The sequence below is a fragment of the Tachypleus tridentatus genome, chromosome 12, assembly GCF_004210375.1.
Source record: "Tachypleus tridentatus isolate NWPU-2018 chromosome 12, ASM421037v1, whole genome shotgun sequence".
Lineage (NCBI taxonomy): Eukaryota > Metazoa > Arthropoda > Merostomata > Xiphosura > Limulidae > Tachypleus > Tachypleus tridentatus.
In genome coordinates, this window is record NC_134836.1 from 13435829 (window position 1) to 13462815 (window position 26987).

At 34.2% G+C, this 26987-nt stretch overlaps 2 protein-coding genes across 16 annotated transcripts in view; one reads left to right on the plus strand and one right to left on the minus strand.

The window, feature by feature from the left end:
• Coq7 (ubiquinone biosynthesis protein COQ7, mitochondrial) lies at positions 1-26778 on the minus strand. 11 transcript variants are annotated; one of them, XM_076472542.1, is made up of 4 exons: positions 26561-26778; positions 22607-23084; positions 17685-18017; positions 1-734 (listed from the first exon to the last, which is right to left on the minus strand). In XM_076472542.1, exons 3-4 carry the CDS (start codon positions 18010-18012, stop codon positions 454-456), a joined length of 609 nt encoding a protein of 202 aa, XP_076328657.1. In that variant the 5' UTR covers positions 18013-18017; positions 22607-23084; positions 26561-26778; the 3' UTR covers positions 1-453. The 11 variants fall into 11 exon arrangements, with proteins under 11 accessions (XP_076328657.1, XP_076328659.1, XP_076328651.1 ...); XM_076472544.1 differs by having other exon boundaries at positions 21716-23084; XM_076472536.1 differs by having other exon boundaries at positions 17685-18022; positions 21716-23084; positions 26461-26593.
• LOC143234854 (nuclear respiratory factor 1-like) overlaps positions 26018-26987 on the plus strand; it is a 55008-nt gene continuing 54038 nt past the window's right edge. For 4 of the 5 annotated variants that reach the window (XR_013018833.1, XR_013018834.1, XM_076472532.1 and 1 more), the window contains exon 1: positions 26018-26191. The gene's annotated coding sequence lies outside the window, so the exon portion shown is untranslated. The remainder of the gene's footprint in view (positions 26192-26987) is intronic. The other variant, XM_076472534.1, reaches the window with a different exon arrangement.

Genomic DNA, 26987 nt, shown 5'->3' on the forward strand with positions numbered 1-26987 from the left:
TTGAATCTGAAACAACTTTATTGATTATACACTTAAATTTACAGGACTAAAGTTGCACACATGAGGATATTAAAAAATTATCATTGAAATGTAAAAACATATTTTCAATAAATTTCTGAGCACTTTTATTTTTTAAATGCAGAAAAAAGCCAACTTAGTCATTGAGTCTTTAACACACACTATGTAAAATTTTAGTTTCAGTGAAGAAGTAAATTTCAGAAAGATAACAGGAATTTGTCATATTCATGTATGTATAAAAAGATTAAATTTTGCACTTTCATACAAAATTATCCATTACAATCACAAGAATCTAATTATATTTTCAAATGTGTTTCACTTCCTTTACTTTAGATTCATGGTTTATTCAAAAGAGTCTCACTCATCTGGCACACAAGTCTTCTACACTTTGAAAGACGAGGTTATTCCAACTACAAGTCAGTATTAGTTGAAAAGCTATAGCCTTTCTGCTAGCCATATTGCTCCCCTACAGCCAAATTTTATCATTTGAGAAAAGGCATTATAAAAAGGTGCTTGCTCTGCATCATGTTCTAGACCTGTATCATGATGGTGCTGTTCATCATCACGAAAACGTTTTAGTACATCAAGAAGTTCACGATTTGCAGTGGGATCATCTTTTATTAGCTCTCTTATTTGATCATTGTAGTGTTCTGTGATAACAGATTCAACAGCAACAGTGCAAGCCATTGCACTTTCCTTTCCCAGCAATGCTGTACCTATAAAAGGCAAAAAGATCTAGAGAAGAGTCTTGCACAATAGGCATTGAAGAATCTGACAAAAAGACAAATATTAATTTCACATACAGAAAATAAAATTCTGAATGCCAATAAACATGTTTTTCTATAAATTTTTACTTATGTAAAGTTGAAAAACCTTTACCTTGCTACAGTACACTCAATTATTTGATAGAGGGATGGAAAATGAGACAGAGATAATATTTATATCAATTTAGTATAATAAAAAAGTCAGTAACATAAGTACAACTCTTTAATATAATGACTTCAACTTAATATGACAACAGTATATATACCATTTACAATGTATATGGTGCTGCACCATAAGTCTTTTGTGAGTGAAATTCTTTATTTATTAATGTGGATTGTATAATGCTTGACCAATTTAATGTGAAATAAAGTGTATTTACAAAGCTTGTTAAAAATAAGTTAAAGAGAAACATGAGGCTGTAGTTGAAGGTAAACATATAGAAAGAGATGTCTAGTGCATACATACCCAGAGCAGATGCAGGAGATACAAGGGACCAGAAGAGGGAAAATGTGGTACTGAGAAAAGTGGGGATGACATCAATCACTGGTGTGCTCCACTGGGAACAGGTCCAAGGCAAGACCTGAGGTAGGTGTAACAACTCACAGGGAAAAATTCTGTCTGGTCAAGAAAGACAATCTGCCATTCAATTAAAAAAAGCCAGTACATGACAGATGGGCAGAGAAATATGCCATAATTGCATTTAAAATAGAATGTGCAGAAGCAAAAACCTCCCTGAAGCTCATCCCACTCTGCTAATTGATATAGAAGACAACCACAGAATGATCTGAGTCATTTATAACTAAGTGTCCCACAAGTCAAGGTAGGAAATACAAGACAAACATGCTCAATGGGCAGCCAAGAATTCCAGAACACTGATGTGGAAAGTGCACTTATGCAACACCAAATCCAAGAGGACATGGAGTTGTCCAGAGAAATGCAAGATATGTATTGGTGAAGAGATGTAAATCCAGACCTCTTAAGAAGTGAAGACGAGCCTATTGTCCATGTAAAATTGTAAAAAGTCTAAAACTGTGGGCATGGTAAGTATATGATCCAATAACATCACTGAATCCATAAGAAACTAAAGCAATTCCAAAGGGAAGAGCTAGAAACAAATATAAGACTGATCCTGAAGAATGAACCAAAGAGAACATTCAGAAGACTGGGTAATCAGAATATACAGAAAGGCATCTAAGACACTGACCTTGTTCATCTACAGTCCAGGAGAAAAGTACCACTGAAATGAAACCACTCTATCTATAACTGAGAAATCACTAAACTGGTTGAAAGAAGAAAGATAAATGATAGGATGCTAGTCCCAAACCTTTTAGGAGCCAACAAAAAATTAAAATTCTGGAGAGAAGTAAAGGATCCTCTTGATGGCTTTCTTGTCCAAAAAATAGAATACAATGACATCAAGATGCAAAAGATGCTTAAGAACTTTCAGAGAATGAAAAGGAACAGGAAACAAAAGAGAAAGAGACAAAAAATGTATTGAGTATGAACCTAAAGAACCAATCAGATGGCTGTAAATAGGATTTAAAGATCTGTAAACAGAAACAAATGTGCTCCCATGGGGTCTGAGTTGACTGGGTACAAAGGGAGACAGCTGATTACTGATGGGACATGCGAATGACAACTTAACAAAAGAAATAATAGCAAAAAGCAGCACAAGACCAAAAAAGAGAGAGAGAGAGACATAGGTAGAGGAAAATGTTTGCTTGTTTCTTTGAATTTCACGTAAAGCTACATGCACTAATCATCCCTAATTTAGTAGTATAAAACTAGTGAGAAGGCATCTAGTCAAATCAATCCACTGCCAACTTTTGAGCTACTCTTTTACCAACAAATAATGATATTTACAATTGCATTATAATGTCCTCATGGCTGAAATGGCAAGCATATTTGGCATTACAGGGATTCAAACCCGTAAACCTCAGGTTACAAGTTGATTGCCCTAACCACCTGGTTTTGTCAGACCTAGAGGAATGTGAGTGGCTTCACAAGGATTTGAAAGACAAGAAATAAAAGTAAGAAAAGACTGAACTCAGAAAGCCTCAGCCAAACTTTAAGGTGTTAAGAACAGCATTAAAAACTTCAATATACATATGAGGAACATGACAGAGATCTTAAGGTAAGAATAAGGAAGATGAACAGCAGAGAGAAGAGAACCATGCCCCAAGAGTTTCCTACAACAGGGGAACCAAGTAATCAGAGACAAAGCAAAAGATGACACCTTTGTCAATGTATTGTAAAGTACCATCTGTGTGTCTCCAGAAAAAAACCTATAAGAAACAAGGTATATTGCTTCAGAGATTAGATGAAGAGAGAATATGTAACAAAAATGGCTAAAAAAGAAAGGCAAAAATGGAAAAAACTGATCACTAAAGAGTTACGGAAAACAGGAATTAGTTACCTCCTCCAAAATCAATCAGCCTCCAGTGACCACAGACAATGTAAGGTCAGTGTTAGTATTAGGGGAAAAATAGTAGTTTATGTCACTTGAAAAGTCAACACTTTACTCAAAAATATATTTCCAATAAATACTCACCTATTCATACAGAATAGGTATTTCCTCTAGTGTTTGTGCAATCTGCAAAAGAGATTTGCAAGCCACACAGCTTGTGAAAAAACAATTTAATCTTGTGAATTTGTGCCACAGTATGATGATGTAATTATGCAACACAGCTCTGATGATGGCTTTTTCTATGACAATCTCTGAATTGGACCTGAAATAAAATAAAGATATATAACATAAAAATGCCATGAGGAACCTCAAGTGGTCTTGTGGAACACCCCCATCTCACAGTCGACATTTGTATAGCCAGGGCAGATGGTACAAGTGCCTTCTGTTATCCTAACTCAATGAAGAGTTTGGGTAAATATGCCCTAGGAAGCAACATTAACCACCTAGTGGAATCCTACTGTATATCAGTGGTGAGTAAGAAAAATATAAGTACATTTAGATGTTTGAAGTAATAAAATGGATTGAAAGATGGCAAGAAGTGAAAAATCTAAATCCCTCCTGAAGCAAGATGACCAGGTAATGTAGAGAGTGGGCTATGAAGGTTTGTAGGGTAATTCTCATGCCTGCCTATAATAGTTCCTCTACAGCATAGTGAAATGGGCTAAAATGCTAACAATCATCCACTCACAAAGTAGAGTAAATCAGATGAAAGAGTTGTTGCATGTATCCAGTAAGGGTGGTGGGAGAAAAATCTAGTATAGCAGGTGTTCTAGAGAAATGAGAAGACAATTATGGGAACTCAAAAAAAAGTGTGAATTGGTAACAACAAATGGCCCAGAGAGAACATAAGAATTTGTTAGAAGGAATATGGGAGAAAAGGTACTATAACCTACCCTAGTAACAGAAATCCCAGGAAGCAAGGAATACCAGGATAAAGAACGTAAGTGTGATGGGAGAGGAATCTATTATATAAACATCAAAACAACAGTAACCATAAGTAAGGAGAAGAAAAAAAAAACAGACTTTAAGAGATTATATAGGTAGAACATGGCAAAAGGTCTGATATAGTCCTAGATGAAAATATCAAGAAACATGTTAAGGTCCCAGTAGGTAAGAGAGTAAAATTAAGGGGTCTATGAATGAAAAAGAAATGGAGTCGGGTGAGAAGAATGAGTGAGGAAGGAATTTTGTGGTACCTGGAAAGGCAGAGTATAGTTGATAGTTCTGCACAATAACCTTCAATAACACAGTTAGACAAGACATGTATACAAATAGCCACCTTTAACAAGTTGGTCAAGATGAAAACAGTAAAGTTCAGATCAATAGTGATAAACAAGGCAAGTAGAGTGGTACATAGAAGAGGTGGAACTGCAATAAGAGTGAGACAAAAGGAAGGCTACATAACCAGATAATCAACCTCAATGAATGATGGATGAGACAAATTCCAAGCATTAATACAAAGGGATATCACTCCTTTAGAAAGAAAAGCATGCAGTTAGATTAAAGAAAAATGGATTGTTTGGTAGAATAAGAAAAAGAGGGCTTGGATGAGAAAAAATAGAGCACTCGAAATCACAGTTAAAAAGGCTTGTAAGGGACTATCAATAGGGCTGTGGAAGATGTGTTCTGAATCATTGCAAGGAAGCAGATAGGCATAAAAAAAGAATGTGAATGAAGCTTATCTAAAAATATGTCAGAGTGTATACAAAAGTCCTAAAAAGAAGAAAAATAGATTGTTCACAGCATATCAGGCACGTAGCATTGAACAGGAAGAATCAAAAGACAGGTGAAAGAAAAAGCAGTCAATTGATATTGTGACAGATTGACTATTATATATTATATATTTCTCTGTTAAATATATGTTCAGAGAAACATGTAACTTATACAGTTAAATGTGTATTGCATAATTCCCATCTGTTAACGAAAAATGTAGAAGATTCTTGACTGTAAGAATCAACAATATATGCTGGAAGAAAGCACTATCTATCATCATTATTGTTGTGCAGGCTAAAATTTCTAGAAACTTACCACATGGTTATAAAATTATAAAATGTGAGGTGTCAAAACATCACATATTAATGGTTTGCTACAGTTGTTATACACCAAACCTTAGAAGCTACAGCTGTAATTAATATTTATTAATTTAGTACCTCACACACTGACAAGGAATGTCTATAGATTTTGAACAATACAAACTGTTTAACTTTAGTGGAGAACCATAGGACACTAGTATTTTTACTAAAACATTGTATCACTTCAATGGCAAAAAACTAGAGAATTGTAAAAGTTAAGAGAGTAGGTTAAAGTGTGGGTTTCATTACTCTAGAACACCTTTTAACAAGACAAATTATTCTCTTCTATCTCTGTTATCACAATATAAGGTGTGAAACTCTCTTTAGAAATTAACACAATATGTTCTTTATGGTAAACTCGCAACCACACATTCTAACTTCACTTTTTTCTTTTCTTTTTTACTTTGACTTTTAATAGCTTAACTTGGTCACCCACACATACACACATATGTATGTGTACACACATACATTGCCCAAATGAAGCCTAGAACTCTACAAACTATGAGAAGTTATAATATCACACTACTCATTTAAAGCAATGAGAAATCCAGGATGAAGTCAATTCAGAACAACTGAACTACATAAAAAAGAATTCAGTAAATTTGATAAATTGTCAATTATTAAAATACTAAATTTAACACTCATGCTTTATAACAATCTAAATCATAAGTATCTTATTAAATTTAAATGAAACAGTCGTATATATAACAATAAGCCATTCAAAAAGGATATTTACAATATCTTTTCTTTATATATACAAAGATTGACCTCAGTTCATATACAAAATTTTCTCATACAGTCTTCCCCAATGTTTGCAGTCCCCTTGATGGTCTCAATGTAGAACCCATAAATCTGGAGGTACAATATTCATTTCATAATCCTCTCACTGTTGATCTTGCACCTCTAGATGTATGCAAGAATTGATCTTCCCCCGAGGTGATGAACTGCTTTATGTAGAGGTAGTTCTGGAACTTTTGGAAGCCAAATATGATGGCCAGACACCCTTATTTGATCATATAGTACAAGTTCTCACTACTCAACAGCTTTTTCTTACATACATTGCTGGAAACAATCCATGCTCATGTTCTTGTAGAAGTACCACTCCAATTGCAATGTCTGAAACATCAGCATGAGTGATGAACAATTTGTTGAAGTCTGGCATTCTAAGGATTAGCAAACATGCTATTACAACTCTGAATTACCATCTGCTGTGGTTGTTCCAACTTCACCTTGTTGGGTATGACTGTCTTGGTTAGGTTAGTCAATGTTGCAGCAACTTCAGTATAGTTTGAGATGAACTTTTTGTAGTGTTCCACTAACCCCAGGAAAGATCTGATTTGCTGCTTGGTCATTGGTGCATCTTGTATGTGGGGTTTGCTACTCTTCTTCCATGGCTATCTGTCAGTTAGCCAACTTGTGTCCAACAAAGTCAAGTATAGAATAACCAATGTAACACTTAAATAGTCTAATGGTCAGATCTTTTGCCCTCACTCACCTTAACAGCTAAGTTTCTTCAGGTGGTCTTTCCAAATGAATATGTAGTTCAGAATGTCATCCAAAAAATACTTGATGTTGGTAGTTTTATGCAAAATCTTCCTCATCATATAGTTGAATGTTAGTGAAACAAGAGAGCCAGGTGGTGTAAATAGAAGTGCATCTTTGTTACTGCTGTGCTGATTCACCCAAAGGCATCCTCTTAAACTGATAATATCCATCTGCAATCACAAAGGCTGTCTTATTTTTAGATCTTGTCTATTAGAATCTGCCAATAACCTTTACTAATCTTAGGAAACAACTTTGCCTTGTTTGTTTTGCTATAATAACCTCTGGAATGTCATAGGTTAAGTGCTGAACTTTCTCATGAGGTTCAGATTCCAAAAGTGTCATCCATCCATCAGGCTGAATTCAAAGGACCTCATAGTTCCAGCTTCTACAGTGCCCCAACTTCCTGTTTGATCAGATCTCTCATCACAGGGCATTTGGTAAGGATTCATCTTGACTGGATCCCTGGTCTTGGTTTTGATCTCGTGTTGCACAAGGTCACTCTTGCCTATTTTATCAGTGAAGACATCTCCATACTGGCACATTATTTCTTGTAGTTTTCTTTTTCTGCTTGCCAATCAATTCTTTACTGATGTTAACATTTTTATATGACTCTTCTCCATCAAGAAGTCTTAGGTCAAATATGTCTTCATCTTCTATGACTGTGTCACCATTTTCTCGTTCTGCATCTATGACAGTCATACTTGCCATATCCATCTGTGTCTCAACAGCTGCACCTGTTAGGCCTTCTTCCCTCTTGAAGTACCTCTTTAACAGATTGGTGTAGTAGATATTTGTTTTTCCATTCACTTTCACCTTATACTCCATTCTGTTGACCACTTTACGTGTTCAAAGAGGTCTTCTCCACTAAAGTGCGAGTTTGTTGTTTTCTGCAGGTAAGAGAACCGAGACCTTCTGTCTAACCTTAAAATATTGATTCTTGGCCCTTTTTGTCATAGAAATGCTTCTGACTACCTTAAAATGCATACAAGCTCTCTTGAGCAAGTTGACTGCTCTCCTATAGCCAATTTTTGAGATCTAACACATACTGCTATGCAGTGGTGGGATTCAGGGTTCGCGCGAACCCGTTCTTAAAAATTTTTGAGCTTAGCGAACCCGTTGATGGCTTCAATTATACCGTCAATTGTTGATGTCGTGGAAACTGATTGCGTCACACTTCATCACACATTTCGACAAGAAAGATTTAATGAGAAAATCACAGACCGTATTATTGACAAAGTTCGTCAAGTGAATGCAGTCAGTTTCTTAATTGTCCATACATTGAACCCCATCTCGTCGATGTAGATGACACGGGGTGTGCGAAGTACCGTCTCCATGAACTCCATGACAAATTTTCCCCAGATGTTGTGGGGTGACAGAAGGCTTATCTGGAAACTGTCTCCGGGAGCTCAGCACCACAGATAATAGATAAAGTAGATAGCCACACTTCTCCCATTTGCATGTCGGCGTGTGTGACCGTTTTCCTATTACCATTCCCGCTACGGGGGAAAATCGATAGAGTAAGTAACTCGCTTGCTTGCGCTGCAGTCATGTCGGCTTATGCACGAGTCATCATAAGCGTGCATTCATTTAAGTTTAATTGACTATTTGGAAATTTTTAAAATGAAATAAATAAAAGATTTTAAAGCACTTTTTCCATTATTTTCCTTTTCAAATGATGTATCAGTATAGACTTCCGGAAAAGTAAGAGAACCCGTTATTATTGAGGCCTTCCCTTGAGAGAACCCCTTCTTAAAATTTTTGAATCCCACCACTGCTGCTATGTGTTCCTTACTTTGACTGTTCTTTTCCTGTCCACAGCTCTTTTAGTATCTGCATTTGAAACTCATGCTGTTCTTTCATATAGCAACTCAAAGAAAAGAAACCTGTACTTGTTTGTGGGACTTAATGATATGCAAATAATACTGCCAGCAGATACCTGTCCTTGGCACATCTTTAGAATGTTCCTTCAGATTCCACTGACTCTCTCACAAGGTCCATTACCTCTAGGGTTGTAAAGTGTGGTAAAGTTGCCCAATGCTGACGAGTTTAATGCATCAGGTTTAAAATAAACTGGCTTCCTCTGTGACTCAGGACTTCTTTAACAAAGCCTACACTTCAGAACAATTTCAAGGGAGCCTCTAATATTCTTTCCACCTCTATCTTTGCTAGTGTTATAGTTTATGAATAACATTACTGCATAGTTGACTACTTTCAGCACATACTGGTTTCCCTTGTTAGATGTAAGGTCTGACTGATCATAGGTCTCTTCAGGAGACAGGTAGAGAGAACAAACAGTGATGACATGACCAAAGGAAACATGGATGGCTACAGCCTCCAACGGTGTGTCGAGCAGCAAAGACAGGGTGGGCACATTCTGATCAACCAATAGTGCCACTCTTCCATGCACTTGTCCATCACATAACCTGTCATTTCTGCACAAAGAAAACTACTGAAAGATAACTGTATTGGCAGGGTTTCAGAAATGTTTCCTGTAAGGAAAGACATAGAGAATGGTAGGAATTAATCAGTATTTTGTTGTCGTCCAGATTAGAACGCAAACCTCAACAGTTCCATGGTATCAAGGTGGCCATTTTTATTTATGTATAGAAGAACTGGATGGATATCCCTTCTGTTTTCGACCATGTCTTTTTTCTTTATTTTCTTTACTATAGGGAGGTCTGTCGACCTACATGGATCCTACCCAAGGTCAATTGGGCAGGTCTTTGTTGTTGAAAGGGAATTCCAGCAGCTGAGGACATGAATGAATGATCATTTTACATCTTGGAGCACGAGAAGATGATGCACCCTAGGTAATGCCCATCTGCCCCAGTGGCTCAGTGGTATGTCTGCAGACTTACAATGCTATAAACCGGGTTTCGATACCTGTGGTGGGCTGAGCACAGACAGCCCATTGTATAGATTTGTGCTCAATTCAAAACAACAACAACAATAATGCCCATTCCCATAACCAAAGGACATGGATCTTGGAGTTTGCTGGAATTAATGTTAGGAACAGAGATGGGTGTTGATGTTGATTCATCAACTTTTTTAACCACGGAAGTCAAAAGACTTTTCATATGTAGTAGTGAAATAGGCAGCAGTATACGTCCGAGATGAAGTAGTGGACAGTAACTTTTGAGCCTCAGGGAAAGTATTGTTTTGAATCATTGTCAAATACTGCACCTCTTTTCTTCCAACCATTTAGGACAAGAAGAAACGTTGGATGAGTGAGAGCCATTGCAACTGAAGCAACAAAGGTCTGTTTCACACTCACAGACATTATAGCCCTTGCCACTGCAATAAGCACATGTCAAAAAACCACGACATGATGTCTCTGAGTGACTAAACCATTGATACTGGAAACATCTGAGTGGGTTTGGAATTTATGGCCATACCTTGTAATTAAGATAATCTGCCTTGATGGTGGCAGGTGGACACAGTGATGTAAATGTTAAAATGAGGACACTGGTCAGCATAATAATTCTATCTTTGTGAGTGGAGATATGCCTCACTGCAGAAACTCCTTGGGTTGAGAAACCAGCAAAGATGTTAGATTCAGGGATGTTCTTCAAATCCCTCTTAACAATAACCCCTCATGACAAATTCAAAGTAGCATGGGGTGTAGCCTCAATGGGTATATCCCTAATCACCTTTGAATGTAACAGGAGTTCACTGTGCTTAGATGTGGATTTTTCTACCAATGTCACCAGAGCCAGCAAGTCCCTATTGTCTCTTTTGAATAAAAAAGGAAGACATTTGCCCTAAAGGTTTGCCTGAAAAAGAATGCAATATAAAAAAATGAGATACAGGTGTTACAGATGTTGAAGATTGCTGCTCAGAATCTTCAAGACATGGTCGTTTACCTATGGACTGTTTTCTCACTATTTAAGTTTTTACTCAGAGGATCCATAATAAAGAAAAAAAGAATATTTTGGCACCCACTGTCCCCATCCACCATGGAGTCCTACGAGGAGATGCACTACAATGCCAAACATGGACACTGCAGCAATGCCAAAGTTTCGTGAGCACTATACCCAAACACCAGCATCAGATACAATGTCCACAACACCTGTTGAAAACATTAAACACTGGTACTTGGGTGACCCTAGCACAACAAATTCAAGGTCAAAATGGTATTTTAGTGTTGGATCCTCAACTACCAAGATCCTCTCCTCCCCTTCACGAGTCACCATGCACGACAAACACATGGGTGGATGTTTAGATCCCAGAGGAGGTAAACTGAAAGAACAGAACCTTCCCTGAAAGGTTCCCTCACCACATATAGGAATCCACACCAAGGGGGTTTCTTTTTGAAGCAGCATAGAGGTGATAGTTACTTTTCTCTTTCCAGCACCATCTTTCAATGTATCATAAGCTGCTTTATATTGAAATTTCTGCTGTTGCTCATTTGTGACAGACTTGCATTCATTTGCAATGTGTCTCAATTATAATAAATATAGCATCTCTTCTTCCTTTTGTTACCTTTGGTGGTATGAAATTTCCAATTAGCCATCCCTTGTTTTAATTTTAACCCTTTAGCTACAGGTTTAGTATAATATAATATACTTTGGGTGGATCTTTCATATCTCTCTATAAAACCATCCATGACATCTTCCTGTTTATCAAATGTAGGCAGCTAGGCATAGATCCACTGTCATTCTCAGGTCCTACATCTCTCTGTTGGTGAGCTAAGCAAGCTCCATTTGTGTTCTAATTCTCTCTATTTCCAATCTCTTCTATATCTCTAATTCTTTGTTCCCAACTTGTGCTCGTATTCTTTTTCATTGAAGTGTCTTTTCTCTCTCTCCTTTAAGTCATTTTTTTTTCTCTCTACTCTACCTATGCTCTTCTCTTTCCAAGTGTTTTCTTTAACAAACTTTTATGGATTACCATCTTTTAGCCCAAGTTGCTTACCTCTCTCTATCCATTTATACCAATCTGTCAGTTATACGACATGACTATAATCTCTACATTATTTTTGCCACTAATATATTCAAAACAAGTCAAACATACAGTACTGTGCAAGTGTAAAAACAAACTAAAAATTAAGAGTTCAGGCTACTTTTGAAGAACAGTGAAAGATAAATCACAGGTGAAACATCAAAGATTTTATTAATTTTGATACTTAGTACAACAGAAACTCAATGGAAGTGCTTGAGTTCAGCAAACAGTTAATATTCTGTGTGTGTGTCCTTTTTTAATTAGTAACTGCAAATTCTTTCAAGTATTGTTGTAACATAATTTGGAATTTTATTCCAAATATCTCCAATATACTCCCATAAGGTATATTTTGAAAGTGAATTTAGTTTTACGTTTTTTATCCATCAAATCCCAGATATAATCAACAGAATTGAGATCAGGACTCTGTGGGGGTCATTGCATTAATTAAATGACTCCAGCAGATTCCTTCTTAGCTACTTAATTTATGCACAGATTGAATGAGTGTTTGGTAGTAGAATCCTTTATCAATAATACACAAACCACTGGGTATGTCATGATGAATCATTACCTGATGGTAATTGTGCAAGTATGTCATTCCATCTATTTTGCAAATTTCTCCAGTCACCTCAACAGAAAAACAACCCCAAAGTATCAGAACACTGCAACTACCATGTAGCTCATTGTAGATGTTATGCACAAAGGTTTTTTCTGTTTTTATTTACACCAGATATACTATCAAACTTTGAACCAAATATTTCAAACTTGAACTCAATTATCCATAACACCCTTTTCCAATCATCATCAGTTCCATTCTGTACTTTTTAGCAAACTTTAGTCTCTTGACAATATCTGGAGATCGAAGTAAAGGTTTTTAACTGGTACATGACCAAATATTGCATTCTCATTGAATCTTTTTGATAGTGTAGATCAAGACACTTTTTTGTTACTTGGAACATAGTTATTTATCTCATGCTTGAAATCACTGGCAGTCTTCTCTCTGTCCCAATGAATGCATAAATGAAAATACTTATCCATCATTATCATTGAGTTTAAGTGTTATGTCTCTTCCTTTCCTGTTTCCAAATTTACCTGTCTCAGTCTTATGATCTATGATGTTCTTGACAGTCTCTGGTGAGCATTTCAAGTCTGCAGTAATTTGTAAGAGTCCAACCAGCATCATGTAAAGCTTTTATGCAAACTATCTGCTCTACTGCAAAATTCTGTTTGTTTGTTTTTTCAGTTTTTTTAACCATGGCATGACAAAAACGTAATATATGCATACAGTGTTAAACACTGTTTTTACGAAGTGTATTTGTAGAGTTGTCTTATACTGATTTCTTCTAGCATATATCGGTACCACGTACTAGCTCCTGGCTAAATTTTTTCAATACAATTAAAACACTGCATGGGGTACTGTGACAGTTATTTCAGACCCTATGTTTTATTAGTATGTTCATTCCAGCAGAATCCCTGTAACATGCTCTTAGTACAAATATATGGGAATTCTAAAGAATGATAAATATTCTCACCCTGGCTCATTCAGTTGTTAACATGAATCAGTGAAGCATTACCATAATGTTGAAATTTACATTCTGTAATGGCATGGATGAATTAGCCCCCATAAAATAGAAAGAATAATTATATACTGTATACAAAAGTTGTATCCAGAGTTTTAATTAATGTTGATTATTCTTTAAAGTCCATAGAGGTGGATTTAAATACCTTAGTGCCCCTTCTGACAAGATAAATTAGTCTTCTTTTTTTTTTTTATTACAATACATGCAGTAGAATTCCCTTTAAAAATTGTCAATTTCACTTTCAATAACTTAACCTGGTTATATATCTATACATCTTGGATTTATTTTAGAGTGTATTCAAGAGTTACAGAACGAGCGAGTTGGGCAGCTTTATCTATTGCACTTGGGTAGAAACAACAGAATATTAAATATTTCATACATTCAGATTTTGACTCAAAATTGATTTGTTCACTGCAGATTCTGTGCATTCTTAGAAATTAGAAATATTGAAAAACTGTGGATGGGAAGAGATACAGCAGAGGTAAGAAGGGAATCAGTCACTTTGTAATGTACTGATGCCAATAAATGATGGCTTTCAATGTAGATAAGAATGTCTAAAAAAGTGTAAGCTCTTAGAGAAAACTATCCACTAAGCACAGAATGAAAGGAAGAAACAAATTAGATAAATGTATTCAAGTCATACAATGATGAACTGGCCAGACCAAGATCATTAGTATAACATTTGTAAAATGTGGGAAGTGGTCTTTTAAAAGTACAAACAATGAAGCACAAGAACGACCCACTTTGGTGCCCATAGCAACACCTATTGTTTGTTGGTAAAATATGACATTAACCCTTTCAGCACGAGCTCAGTCCCTCTACACATGCACTCATGTTACCTTATCTAATAATATAATACTGATCTTTAGTCTTTACAAAGTGATCTGTCTTGGTTGAGTTTTAGTGGACTAGTGTTTTGTAAAATACAGTAACATTTCATTTGCTGGGGCCTGGCATGGCCTAGCGCGTTAAGGCATGCACTTCATAATCTGAGGGTCGCGGGTTCACGCCCGAGTCGCACCAAACATGCTCGCCCTCCCAGCCGTGGGGGCGTTATAATGTGACGGTCAATCACACTATTCGTTGGTAAAAGAGTAGCCAAAGAGTTGGCGGTGAGTGGTGATGACTAGCTGCCTTCCCTCTAGTCTTACACTGCTAAATTAGGGACGGCTAGCACAGATATCCCTCGAGTAGCTTTGTGCGAAATTCTAAAAAACAAACAAACAATTCATTTGCTATATATTGTATATGTATATAAATTATTACTATTTAAAAATTAATTCATAAACTTATATTTCTTGAAACACAGAACAGTAAATAAAGAAATAAAGCAAATAATCATCTCTTCTAGTTACAATCTTGGTTGTTGTTTGTCATAGCTTGCTAAACCCTAAGAAATTTCAAAAACCAAGCACAAAACTGAGGTCTATACTATGTAAAAACTACACTGACAAACACCACACCAACATTATTTATAAAATACAATGTGATAACTGCCACGACTTCTATATTGGAGAAACAAGTAGAAAAATGGAAACCAGATTCAAAGAACATAAAAAGTCACCTTCACACGTTTTCGAACACTGCAAGTCAAATAAACACAACATAACCATAGAAAACACTCAAATACTAAATAAAGAAACAAACATAAACAAATGTAAAATTAAAGAAGCCTTACTTATACAACAACTTAAACCCAAAATAAACCAATATAAAGGAACACCTTTATACCTATATTAATATAATAAAATAAATAAAATTATATATTCAAACATCTAACACCTCCCTCTACATTCCGACACTCAGTTACACAACCCCTTACAAACATGTGGTCAGCTTCCGGTCAGTTACCTCTTTCTTTGTGAGCCTGACGATGACCGAAGAAGGTCGAAATGGTGTTCGCTCTTCTATGTAAAATATTTTAATATCCAAACGAGGCGTTTTTGCATATATATTTCTCTACAAGTGGGTTTTCTCGACATCAGTGATATCTAAAGTGTTTGTATGTCCATGGTAATTATATAATGTTCACAACCAGATAATTGAAAGTTGCTGAAAGTTGGGAGTGTTCATGTTGTGTCTTTTATGTAACTGGTAAGAAATAAGACAAAAGGCTTAAGGACATCATCAAGAAAGATGAAATTAATTCAGTAGGGCAGTTACAGGTACAAATAATTTGTCAACCAGGATTCCAACTGATGAATCTTAGAAAGGAGATAAAATTCAAGGGTTCTGGAATTATTAACAGTAGCATTCAATGTCAAGTTACCTGTATGGATCAAATCATTAATTGTAGTTTCAGTACTCAATTTATATGATATAGTCAGATGCTAGTTAAAATATGGTAAAAATTAATATCATTAAATTAATTTTCAGCTTCATTAAGACTATTTTTGGTAGAACAAGGACCATGTACTTTAACACCCAGTTTGCACAGTTTTGCTACTTTATGACTTTTGAGAGTTATGATATACTGAGTCATATACAAACCTGTGAATAGTAGAGGAAGTAAGAAAATGATATAGAGTTCATAAAGTTTCTGACACATCTGTTGAAGTATAGCAGATGCTGTTTCTCTTAACTAGTACACAGTAGTACAGTTGGATGCACAAGTTTGAAGCTGCACAAAAAATCTTACTGAAGTAGCAGTTGAAGCTGTTGTTTTTGTATTTATGTGGACCATAATTACAAAACTTCAATCATTATGAATAACTTTACAGTGAAGATAAGTGCTCATGAAACCAATGCAGCTGTTATTTTGTGTCTTACATAATAAACTGCCAAATAACAAAATGCCTCTCAGAAAGACACTGTTGGAATACAAAATTAAGAGTCCGAGTATCTACAAACTAAGTTGCTGAAGAGTCATTTGATGTCAAGCATGGTCACAGAAAAACTCCGATTAGTTCCATAATAAAGGAATTGAGTGGGTGATGAAATTACAAAACAAAAAAATATATTAATGGAAAATAAAACTATTAGTAGAAAAGTTAGGTTAAAAGAAAAGAAAAAGAAACAAGTAAAATGTGGCTCAAAAGCTTAAGAACTTGTTTACCAGTAAGAAATTGTTTTAAATTGGGTGACTTTTCCACCATTACAATATTTTCTATTTTCGATTTTGTAATTTCCTCACCCATGTAATTGTGTTAAAACTAAATCAGTTTAAAGCAGAAAAAGTAAAAAAAAAAAAATCTCAACAAACTCAAAAGATGACTTTGCTGAGGAAAAGAACAAGGATTCATGAGTCTGAATGTAGAGGGAGTACAATGTATATAGAAGTGTTACACTTCTATAGGTGGAGGATTCTGCTGAAGGGTTACATTATCATGAAGTGGAGCAAATTAACATGATTCTACACAAGGTTAGGTGGGAGGTTTCACAAGGTTAGTGGCTTGCAAATCTTTATGGCAGATCTCAGAAACTCAAGAGGAAGAAGAGTATTTGTTTTGGAATTTATTGTTATTAAAATGGTTCTCTACATCAACTTTTCTTTGTAAACAACAGTAAGTGAAAGGCAATTTAAGTTGAAATGAAACAAAATAAGATGAATGAATGTTAATACTGAAATAAAAGCAGTGCAAATTTCACTATAATAAGCAAAGTTTATACTTCAATAAACATGTGTTCATGACACTGCCAGGAAAAAGAATTAAGTTAATTTTGAATGCAAGTGCTTATGGGTACCTACTGCACATAGAGAATGTGTCATCCTCCTATTAATGGAGGGCTATTTGCACACAATGATTACATCATACATTTATGATGTTCATGGTAAAATGTCATAGACTGGAAATAGTTAAAAGTGCAAAATCTATACAGCAGACAAACATGGAATAGCTACTGTGTACAGACACGTAAGACCTGGTTATGTCACCTTGGATGGTTTTGTAAATTTTTAAAATCTTCAGAGATTTCTCTGCTTTAACAAAAAATCTACTAGCTAGTAATTTCAAAGCTAATTGTAAAAGATGATAAACATGTTACAAAAAATGAAAATCATCAGTTCATAATATTTAAAAAATAACTGACAATAACTAAAAATACTAGTTTCAATACACGTGCAGAATAATTTAAAAGAATAGCACTTTCCGTGTAATTAAATGATATCCAGTAATGAAAAAACAACAACAGCTATTTTTAGTGAAATGAGGTTGAAAAAAACTCATTTGATCCTGAGAAATAAAGATTATCAACTATATTAATCCCTATAACAATTGTTAATAAAATATATAACATAACATAAAAGTTATTCCTGTTCAGAGTTTTAGCTTAAAAACAAAGTGACGATAAGAAACTCACTAGCTCCAAGAACAAAACCAGCTATGTTCCAGAATGGCATCAGCGCTGTTGGTCGAACTCGATATTTTGGAATAAGTTGCTCAAAAGTACGAAGGTGCTCTTTTTCTTGATCCCACATCACCTTAATAAGAGGACCAACACTTGTTCTCCCTAGAACTGCCATTTGGCCTGCATAAATCCTATCAGCTCCAAGTTCACCAGCATGGTCTACTCGCAGAATTCTGTCAACCAGAAATCTATGATTCTTATCCAGTCTCGTATCATGCCTGGTCCTACTTGACAGACTTCTCCGAATGATAATAGTAGTGGAATAAGGAACAACAGACATTACTGCTACTCTAGGTAAAATATAAACATTAGCATCCATAGAACAGAATCAATAACCATAAGTATACATAACTTACAGAACTAGTGATGTCAAGAAAACCCACTTGTAGAGAAATATATATGCAAAAACGGCTCATTTGGGTTGAGAAAATATTTTACGTAGAAGAGCAAACAACGTTTCGACCTTCTTCGGTCATTGTCAGGTTCACAAAGAAAGAAGGTAACTGACCGGAAGATGACCACATGTTAGGAAGGGGTTGTGTAACTGAGTGTTGGAATGTAGAGGGCAGTATTAGATGTTTGAATATATCTAACATGTGGTCAGCTTCGGGTCAGTTACCTTCTTTCTTTGTGAACCTGACAATGACCGAAGAAGGTCGAAACATTGTTCGCTCTTCTACGTAAAATATTTTCTCAACCCAAACGAGCCGATTTTGCATATATATAACTTACAGAACATTATTCTAATTTCAAAGGTAAAGAATTCTATCATAAATCTATATTAAGTACCTTCTTTTGTTTGTCAACATGAAATAAGACATAAACATCTAAGAATTAAACACAAAAAAGAAGGTTTCAGATCTAAGAATTAAACAAAAGTGTATTTCAGAATTAAACACAGGTAAAGAATACTTTGTATTTGGGACTTAAACACAAAATACATAATATCTGAGAATTAAAGTCCAGTAAAGACTGCTTCATATCTAGAAATTAAGCAAGTAAAAAATACTTATCACCTGAAAATTAAACAAGTATTAGAATGCTCCACATGTGTGAATTAATCATAAACATAGAATGCTTAACATTAAGGATTTAAGGGGAAGTACAGAATACTTACATCAAATAGTAGCCTTGTTACCAATACAGTACCTCAGATGTCAGTGTTTGGATCTTTGCTTTTTTTATTTATATTAACGACAGATTTGAAGCAAATTTACTAAATTAGTAAAGCTCCTGATGACAATAAACTCTAAAGCATACTGTAAATATTACGACTTTAATGAAAAATTTTAACCAATTCATAAAATGGACAAAAATCTAACAACCTACATTTAATTATAATAAAAAAAAGGTAATGCATTTGAGTAACCATAATTTTGATCACAGAAGTAATGTAGAAGGAAATAAGGTCAACTCTGCAACTGAAGAAAAGAATCTTCACATACTGGTGGTTGTCTAAACTAGCAAAGCGCTGCTATGTTTCTAGTACAAAAAAACAAATGAAATTTTAGGATGTATTTATGGAAATATTTATTACAAGTTAAAGAAAGTAATTTTCTCCCCATACAAATCACTAGTTAGGCTTCATTTGAAATACTGCACAGATACTTTGGTCTCCTTAAATAAAAAAGGTTATTGACTTACTAGAAAGGGTTCATTTAAGACTAACTAGGAAATTCACAGATACAGAAGTTTTATGCTATAGGAATGGGTTACGCATAATATGAAATTTATTTTTCTTGAGAAAAGAAATGTAAGAGGTGATAATATTGAAGTTTACAAGATTATTCAGAGGACTGATAGGATAAAGGCATTCAATTTCTTTGTCCTGTATTTGGAGTAAAAAGATACTAGTTTGAGATTTGGAATGAACAGGCTAAGCTTCAGTTTAAATAGTTCTATTTTAATAACATGGTCACCAATTTACAATGTAATTTGCCAGAGGTTATAATGGAGGAATCCAACACTTTACAGGAGTTTTACACTTGAATCAACAATTTTCGAAAAAATAAAAGATTAATTTAAATTTTTACTTTCTTCAAAGATAAATGTGTGTGTAGACTGACTTGAAGAATGTGGTTCCTTGTTATCCATAGGTTATGTTAAAAGAAGTTGGATCATACTCTTACCTGTAATGTCTTATATATTTAACTACTGACATAAAATTTAATGATGAGATCTGTTGGTCCACCTAAGCTGCTTTACCTGCTACAGAAGTGTCTAGGTGGTTAATATCTTTCCTCTTTTTTTTTTCAGAAATTAACAACAGTATTCTCTAATTTTGTATATCCAAATGTGAATTTAGTGGAGAGGTCCTGGGATTTCAACCCTCCATTTTCTAAAAAAATTAATAAAAACAGCCAGATGTCCTTATACTATTATATAATTACTTTTTCCACTCTATATGCTTGAAATCAGAATCCCAAGAATTATGATCTGAAAATGGTATTTATATATTTTCTATATATTTACTGAAAATTTTTCATGTTCTTATAGAAGCATTAGATAAAAGTTATCTCAAAAAGCAATTGTGATTATAGCAACACCCACAAAGGTATGCTGCTATTCAAACTTCTTTATATTACAGATTATTTCACAGCAACTTAGAACAGATTTCCTGTTTCATTTCTCTTAAAAATGTTACATTTCTAAGAAACTTTTAAAATGTACTGTGTACAGAAATTCAAAGACCAATAAAACAGAACTAAATATAAAACTGCATATTCATTAGGGATGTAATGGTATATCATAATACCTTATAAAACAATATGATATATATAGCTTATGTTTCATGATACAACAATAAAGATGCAAAGGTATGTTTAAATTGTTAATCTGACAGTTATCAGCTGAAAATAATAAAAGTTCCATGATATTTGAAAATATTCTAGCATGCAGTAACGATTAATGGACATCAGTTGTTAAAGTAAAATCAAGAACAAGAAATTTAGAGCCCTTTGACACTTTATAGATCAGTCATTTGGAAATATTTCTGGATTTCCTAATGTCACAGAAAGTGAGTTGATAAAACTTTAACAAAAATAACATTGTGCACATGTCCAAAACAAATATCAAATATATAGTGCAAATATAACAAACTTGTTAATACATATATGTTGGCATAATGCTGAAATCAATTTATAGCAAGTGTACATAAAACCTGTCACACACAATATTGTAAAATTAACAATTTTTAAATAAAATTAGTGGCATATTAAACAACAAAAATGTACATAACTTTAGCATACTGCACAATCAAATATGATTTTTTAAAGCATGAGATCACAAACTCCAGAAAGTAATACACAGTTTGGTGGTGAATTACACTGTCATCTCCTGATAACAGCAAAATTATGTGCTTCTGAAACATGAAGTCTTTTTTAAGTGCTGTACCCTATTTCTTAGAAACTGCATTTTATTGTGCAATATGCAAACTTTGTGTATGAATTTTTAATTTGTTATTTGTTCTCAAATTCCACCTAATTTAGTTATGCAATGCTTTACTGGTAAATAAAAAGTAGTTTTGTTGAAATGGCCTGTGTGTTGGTTTAAATATCTAACAATTATTACAAAGTCACTTATGCAGGGATAGAGGTTTACATATAACTTGATATGTATCATATCATAGTTCTATATAAACCTCCACTGCACATCTTACATTCAGCTTACTGTACTGTCACACCCCTAATGTTCATGGATCTAGCTAATAAAAATTTAAAACTTAAAAGGTTCAAAATCTATGCTCAACTCCATTACATAATGTATCACATTTAAGTAAAAAACTAATTGGTTAAAGGAAAAGTTTGCACACTGACTTCAAAAACCTATTACATCTAACATTAAAGCTTTTATTTCGAAGTTTTTTTTTGTTATACCACTTGTATATACCATTCAAATGAAGACTCTTGAATGCTTTAAGAACTTAAAAAAAAAAACAGAAATGCTTGTGCTTACTACAGACATGCTGATACTTAAATTTTTACCTCATAATGTAAACATGCTCCTTTTCTTAGGCAGTCATTTAACTGACTCCTTGATTGTATGCTGAATACTTAAAAGATGGAATTGAGGGGGGATTCTAGTTACATCAGAAAGTGTTCGTACCACTGTGTCCCGAGTGGTTGTTTGCTCATAACTTAAAAAGTGTCATGATTAGGCTAATAGAATTATAATATATTATAAATATTATACCAGCACTCATCTACATAATTTTTATGTAAATTAAACAACAAATAACCAAGAATAGGAAGAGCAGAAAGTGTTTGTATAGTTCAGAAGGTGTGACAAAACTGATATTTCTATAAAAATTTTGTTTAGTTTGGCAAATAAACTACATTATACCATTCCAGAACTAGACACTTAGTTCATAATTATTGGAATTTAGCCAGCAAAAAATTTACTTCTGGCAATTTAGTGCCTTCTCCCTCATTATCTGCTTGGTCATCATGGCAAACAGGAAAGAACTGTCCAGTGATTTAAAAAACCGAATTATTGTAAAATAATAGTCTCGTGTGTCTCTTTCCAGTATTGCTACACAACTTAATGTGCTGAAATCTACTGTTGAAAGCATAATTGCCAAGTTTAAGCTTACAGGATCAACTGCTAACCTCCCTCATTCGGACACCCCACCAAAATTCCAGAGAGAACCAAGAGGAAGATTCTCAGAGAAGGTAGTAGGAACCCTCGTTTAACACGTAATGACATAGAGAAACTGGTAAGAGAAACTGGGGTTGATGTAACCACCTCTATAGTTACGAACATGTTACGCTCTTCTGGGTTCAAAGCATGCCGTTCTCGTAGAACTCCATATTTAAAGCCTGTTCATTTAGAACACGATTGAGGTATGCAAGAAAGCATGTAGATAAACCCTTTACCTATTGGAAGAATATTCTTTGGTCAGACGAGACTAAAATCAAGCTTTTCGGGCCATACTGATGTTCGCTATATTTTCCGTAAGAAGGGGAAACAAAATCTTCCAAAGAACACAGTCCCTACAGTTAAACACAAAGGTAGCTCAATCATGCTATGGGGTTCCTTCAGCTCTTCTGGTGTAGGTAGCCTTCACCACGTCAACAGAATCATGAAAAAAGAAGAGTACGTTGATATATTGGGCACTTATATTAAGAATGATGCTCGGAACTTGTGGCTTGGGCGTTGTTGGATCTTCCAGCACGACAATGACCCTAAGCACACATCAAAATATGTGCAATCCTGGTTGCAGAGGAACCATATAAGCATTTTGGAGTGGCCATCGCAGTCACCCAATCTCAACCCAATTGAAAACGTTTGGCATGAGTTGAAGACCAGGGTTCATCAGCGTCATCCAAAAAACTTGCAAGAGTTGGAGGCCTTCTGTAAAGAAGAATGGAAGAAACTATCAGTCGAGTACTGTCAAACGATCATGGAGGGCTATGAGGAGAGACTGCGCGCCAAGTAATTCACCCAAAAGGCTACACAACTGACCATTAAAGTAGATGAACGAACACTTTCTGCCCCTCCTATGTTTGGTTATTTGTTTATAAACAGTTTATTTGTTGTTCAATTTACATAAAAATTTATGTAGATGTGTCTTAGTATAATATTTATAATATACTATACTTTCATTATCCTAATCATGATACTTTTTAAGTTATGAGGAAAAACTACTCATGATACAGGGGTACGAACACTTTCTGTCATAAGTGGAAATACTATATAAACAAACATAACAAAACGCAAAATTAAAGAAGCCTTACTTATACAACAACTCAAGCCCAAAATAAACAATACAAAGGAATACCTTTATACCTATATTAATAAATATATCCAACATCTAAGCATGCTCTCTACATTCCAACACTCAATGACACAACTGCCTTCAAACATGTGGTCAGCTACTGGTCAGTAACCCTTTCTTTTTTTGTGAACCTGATGATGACCAAAGAAGGTCAAAACATTGTTTGCTCCTCTTCTAGTGCTTTCTCTACCCATACCAGCCATTTTTAAATACATAAGATAGCCTTAATACTATTCCTTAACAAAGAGAGGTTGAGATAGTAACCAAAAACAGTAATTATTTTGAAGCACTAACTTTGATTAGTTGGTTATCTTTGTGGCAATCACTTTACTAAATAGTTGGGATACATTAAATCAACAATAAGTGGAAACTAATTTCTATTAATAAAATCAATCTCAATTTTGTTTAACTGAGTTGTTTCTGGATAACAATCAATGTAATTGTTGCTCATACATAATTGATTAAATCAACCACCCCTATGAAAAAACAAGCAGGACACAAGGGTAACAAGTTATAGGGTTGGATGTCTAATTAGATAAATATATAGCACTAAGAAAAGCTGAATGGTAATGTTTTCATTCCATAGGTTAATATACATTATTTCCATGTAGTTAATTTATTTAACAGTATTGGTTAGGATGTTTAATATACCTAAATGTATTACTTTTTAATTTTATTTTACATTACACTTTAATTATACAGATTGTTTTGAATTGTCAGTTTATGTATTTAAGACTACCCTAAATCTGCTAAGCTGCATAAACATAATAAAATATTGTTCAGATTATTTTCTGAAATATGGTTAATAGAGAAGGTACCAAACTTGATGAAATAATACATTATAAATTTCATAAACAAGAACATAAGAAAAATACAAGTAATCAGATAAGCTGATTACTTCTACAAAGTTTAATTTTACTTTTGCTGTAAGTAGGTAGCTTGTTTTAATTGGAAGTTAATATTAATCATATCTGTAAGAAGATTAGGTTATAATGTCCTTGATTAGACCACATCTAAAATACCAATCTTAGACTCCTTACTTTAAAAATGGCATAGAACTATTAGAAAGGGTTTAATGGAAAGCTACTAAAATTATATTTGTTATGGGAAGGTTGCTATATGAAAACAGATTAAGATTTCTGAAACTGATTTATCTTGGAAAAAGAAGAGTTAGAGAATTTGATTACTATGATTAAGGGAATTGGTAGATTTGATGCATTACTTTCTTCATATTTAATGTTAAGAATGGTATGATTGGGAAACTTAAATGCAACTTTTAGCTAGGTAGGAGTCTTCATATTGATACAGTTTTGTTTTTCTATCAGTGTGGTTTGCCTTTGGAATGGGTTGCCTTCATGTGTAGTAGATGAAGTTAGTTTAAAGAAAGGCTTGACAAATATATGAATTATATGTGATAGATCTGACCTTTTCATTTTATTAGCATTTAATGTAACAGATGAGACAAACTAGATGGGTAAATAGGTTTTGTGCTGCCCTCAACTACATACACAAGTATAGAATTTTGAACAGGTAATGTGGTCAGTTTCAGTTGTTAATACAAGACCTTACAAAGGTTACCTGTGCAAAGTATGAGCTTAAAAACAGAATGACACAATAAGAAATTTACATTAAACAGTTTATATACACAAGTAACCAATATCAGGAAAGTAACTTTATAATTTTGTATGTTTTTGCTTAACACACACAAAAAAAATATATTTTTGTCACTCCTCACAAATGTTGCCATTTCCTGTGTACCATCATATTCATATATAGGATGCTTGTTCCATGGCAGTATAACTTCTTTGTAAGATTTACAAGTTTCAAAGATAGTCTAATTTATAACATGGTTTGTTGAAATTTCAAAAGAGGATGAGTATTACTATTAATGTGAAGGTTACATTAACTTTGTAATTTTTTTTTTATTTCTTGAGGAAATAATCCAGCAGTTGTATGGTCTTTCCCTCCTAGCTTATTTTATAATTATCAAGTATTAATATACAACCTTTTGCTATAACATTTTAGTTTAATTAAAATATCAATCATAATATTCAAAGTCACAGCAGCAAAGCTGCAAAATAATTCATTTCTTAAACCAAAAATTTTCTCACAAATGCAAAATAATCAAAGTAAACGTTAATAAATAATGGATAGCAGGTAAACACATATTTATAAAATTATAAGTTAGAAGCAAAACGTTAATGATATTTCTTACTATAAAGTACATAAATGCTCCAAAATTAATTAAATGTATTTTGAAATTAACTTTGATTCCAAATTATTCATTTACTCTTCAATAGGCAAATTATTCTGAAACTTTTTTTGCTATTTTGCAAATTATAGTTTACGAATTACACTAAAAACTCTTGCCCTTTATATTGAAAAAAATTCATCAAATAATACGTTTTTGTCAACTTATTCCATTTTCATAAATATAAATTAAAAAACCACAGACAAATCAAAGTTTTATTCAAATTAATTGAATTACGCGCTATCTATTTCACTTGATTAACTTCAACAGAGGGCGCCATGAGTTTCTTTTCGCTCTTCGTTACTGCTTATGCAGCTGCTAGATAGCCTTTCAGCCTGGGTTTGCTCATTTAGTTGCTCAGATCAACTCCAATTTTGGTATACATCGCGCATTTCCCTGCGTCTACATTTTCTTCGTTTTACCTATAATTCGGTAAGTTAGTATACCTATAACTAAGTTAAATTGTTTAAAGAGATAATATTGAAACAAGTATATCCTTCTTCACTAAATAAGTTATTCATATAAAGAAATATTATGAGAAATTACCACAAGTATTTGTACGGCGCAGACGCAAGATGGCGGATTTCCCGCTTTTTCTTCTCTAAGCCTAGTTGTTATATAAGCAACGTATTACGACACTGTCCTTTTGCTGAACTTTGCATTTTTAGTAATATTATATCTAAATATATCATATGACTTACCTGAAGTGTACGGTATTACTTGAAAGAAAAGATATTTCTATATTATGATAAGAAATGGCCCGAAACAGAACAATGCAGGCAAACTAATAATATGACTTACCAACACCTCATATAGCCGAGAGTAAAACGTAGCGCAGTCGCAAACGGGATGGGTGCCCGAGTTGCTCAGTTGTGTGTACCTTATGTTCCTCCACGCATGGGCCACTAATATGTGCGCGATCAGCTGAGGTATTTTACGGTGTAAACAAATTACTTATATCTAATTTTCGTGAAAACATGCCGAACACAGTTTCAGAGTTCTCCTTCGCTTACTTTCTAATGACGTCTCCATGTTAGGCCTAACGGCCAGTCTTTCCATCGGGAAGAAACAACGAAGTCGGTTTCCTAGAAAACCGTTCGATAATTTCATTGGGGAAACACAGGTCTACCGGTATCGGTAGCATTGTTCAAATGAAACTTTTGGAATATTTTAAGGTTATTTTCGTATTAAAAAGCATTTCAAAATATTTTGTTTTTAAAAGAACCTA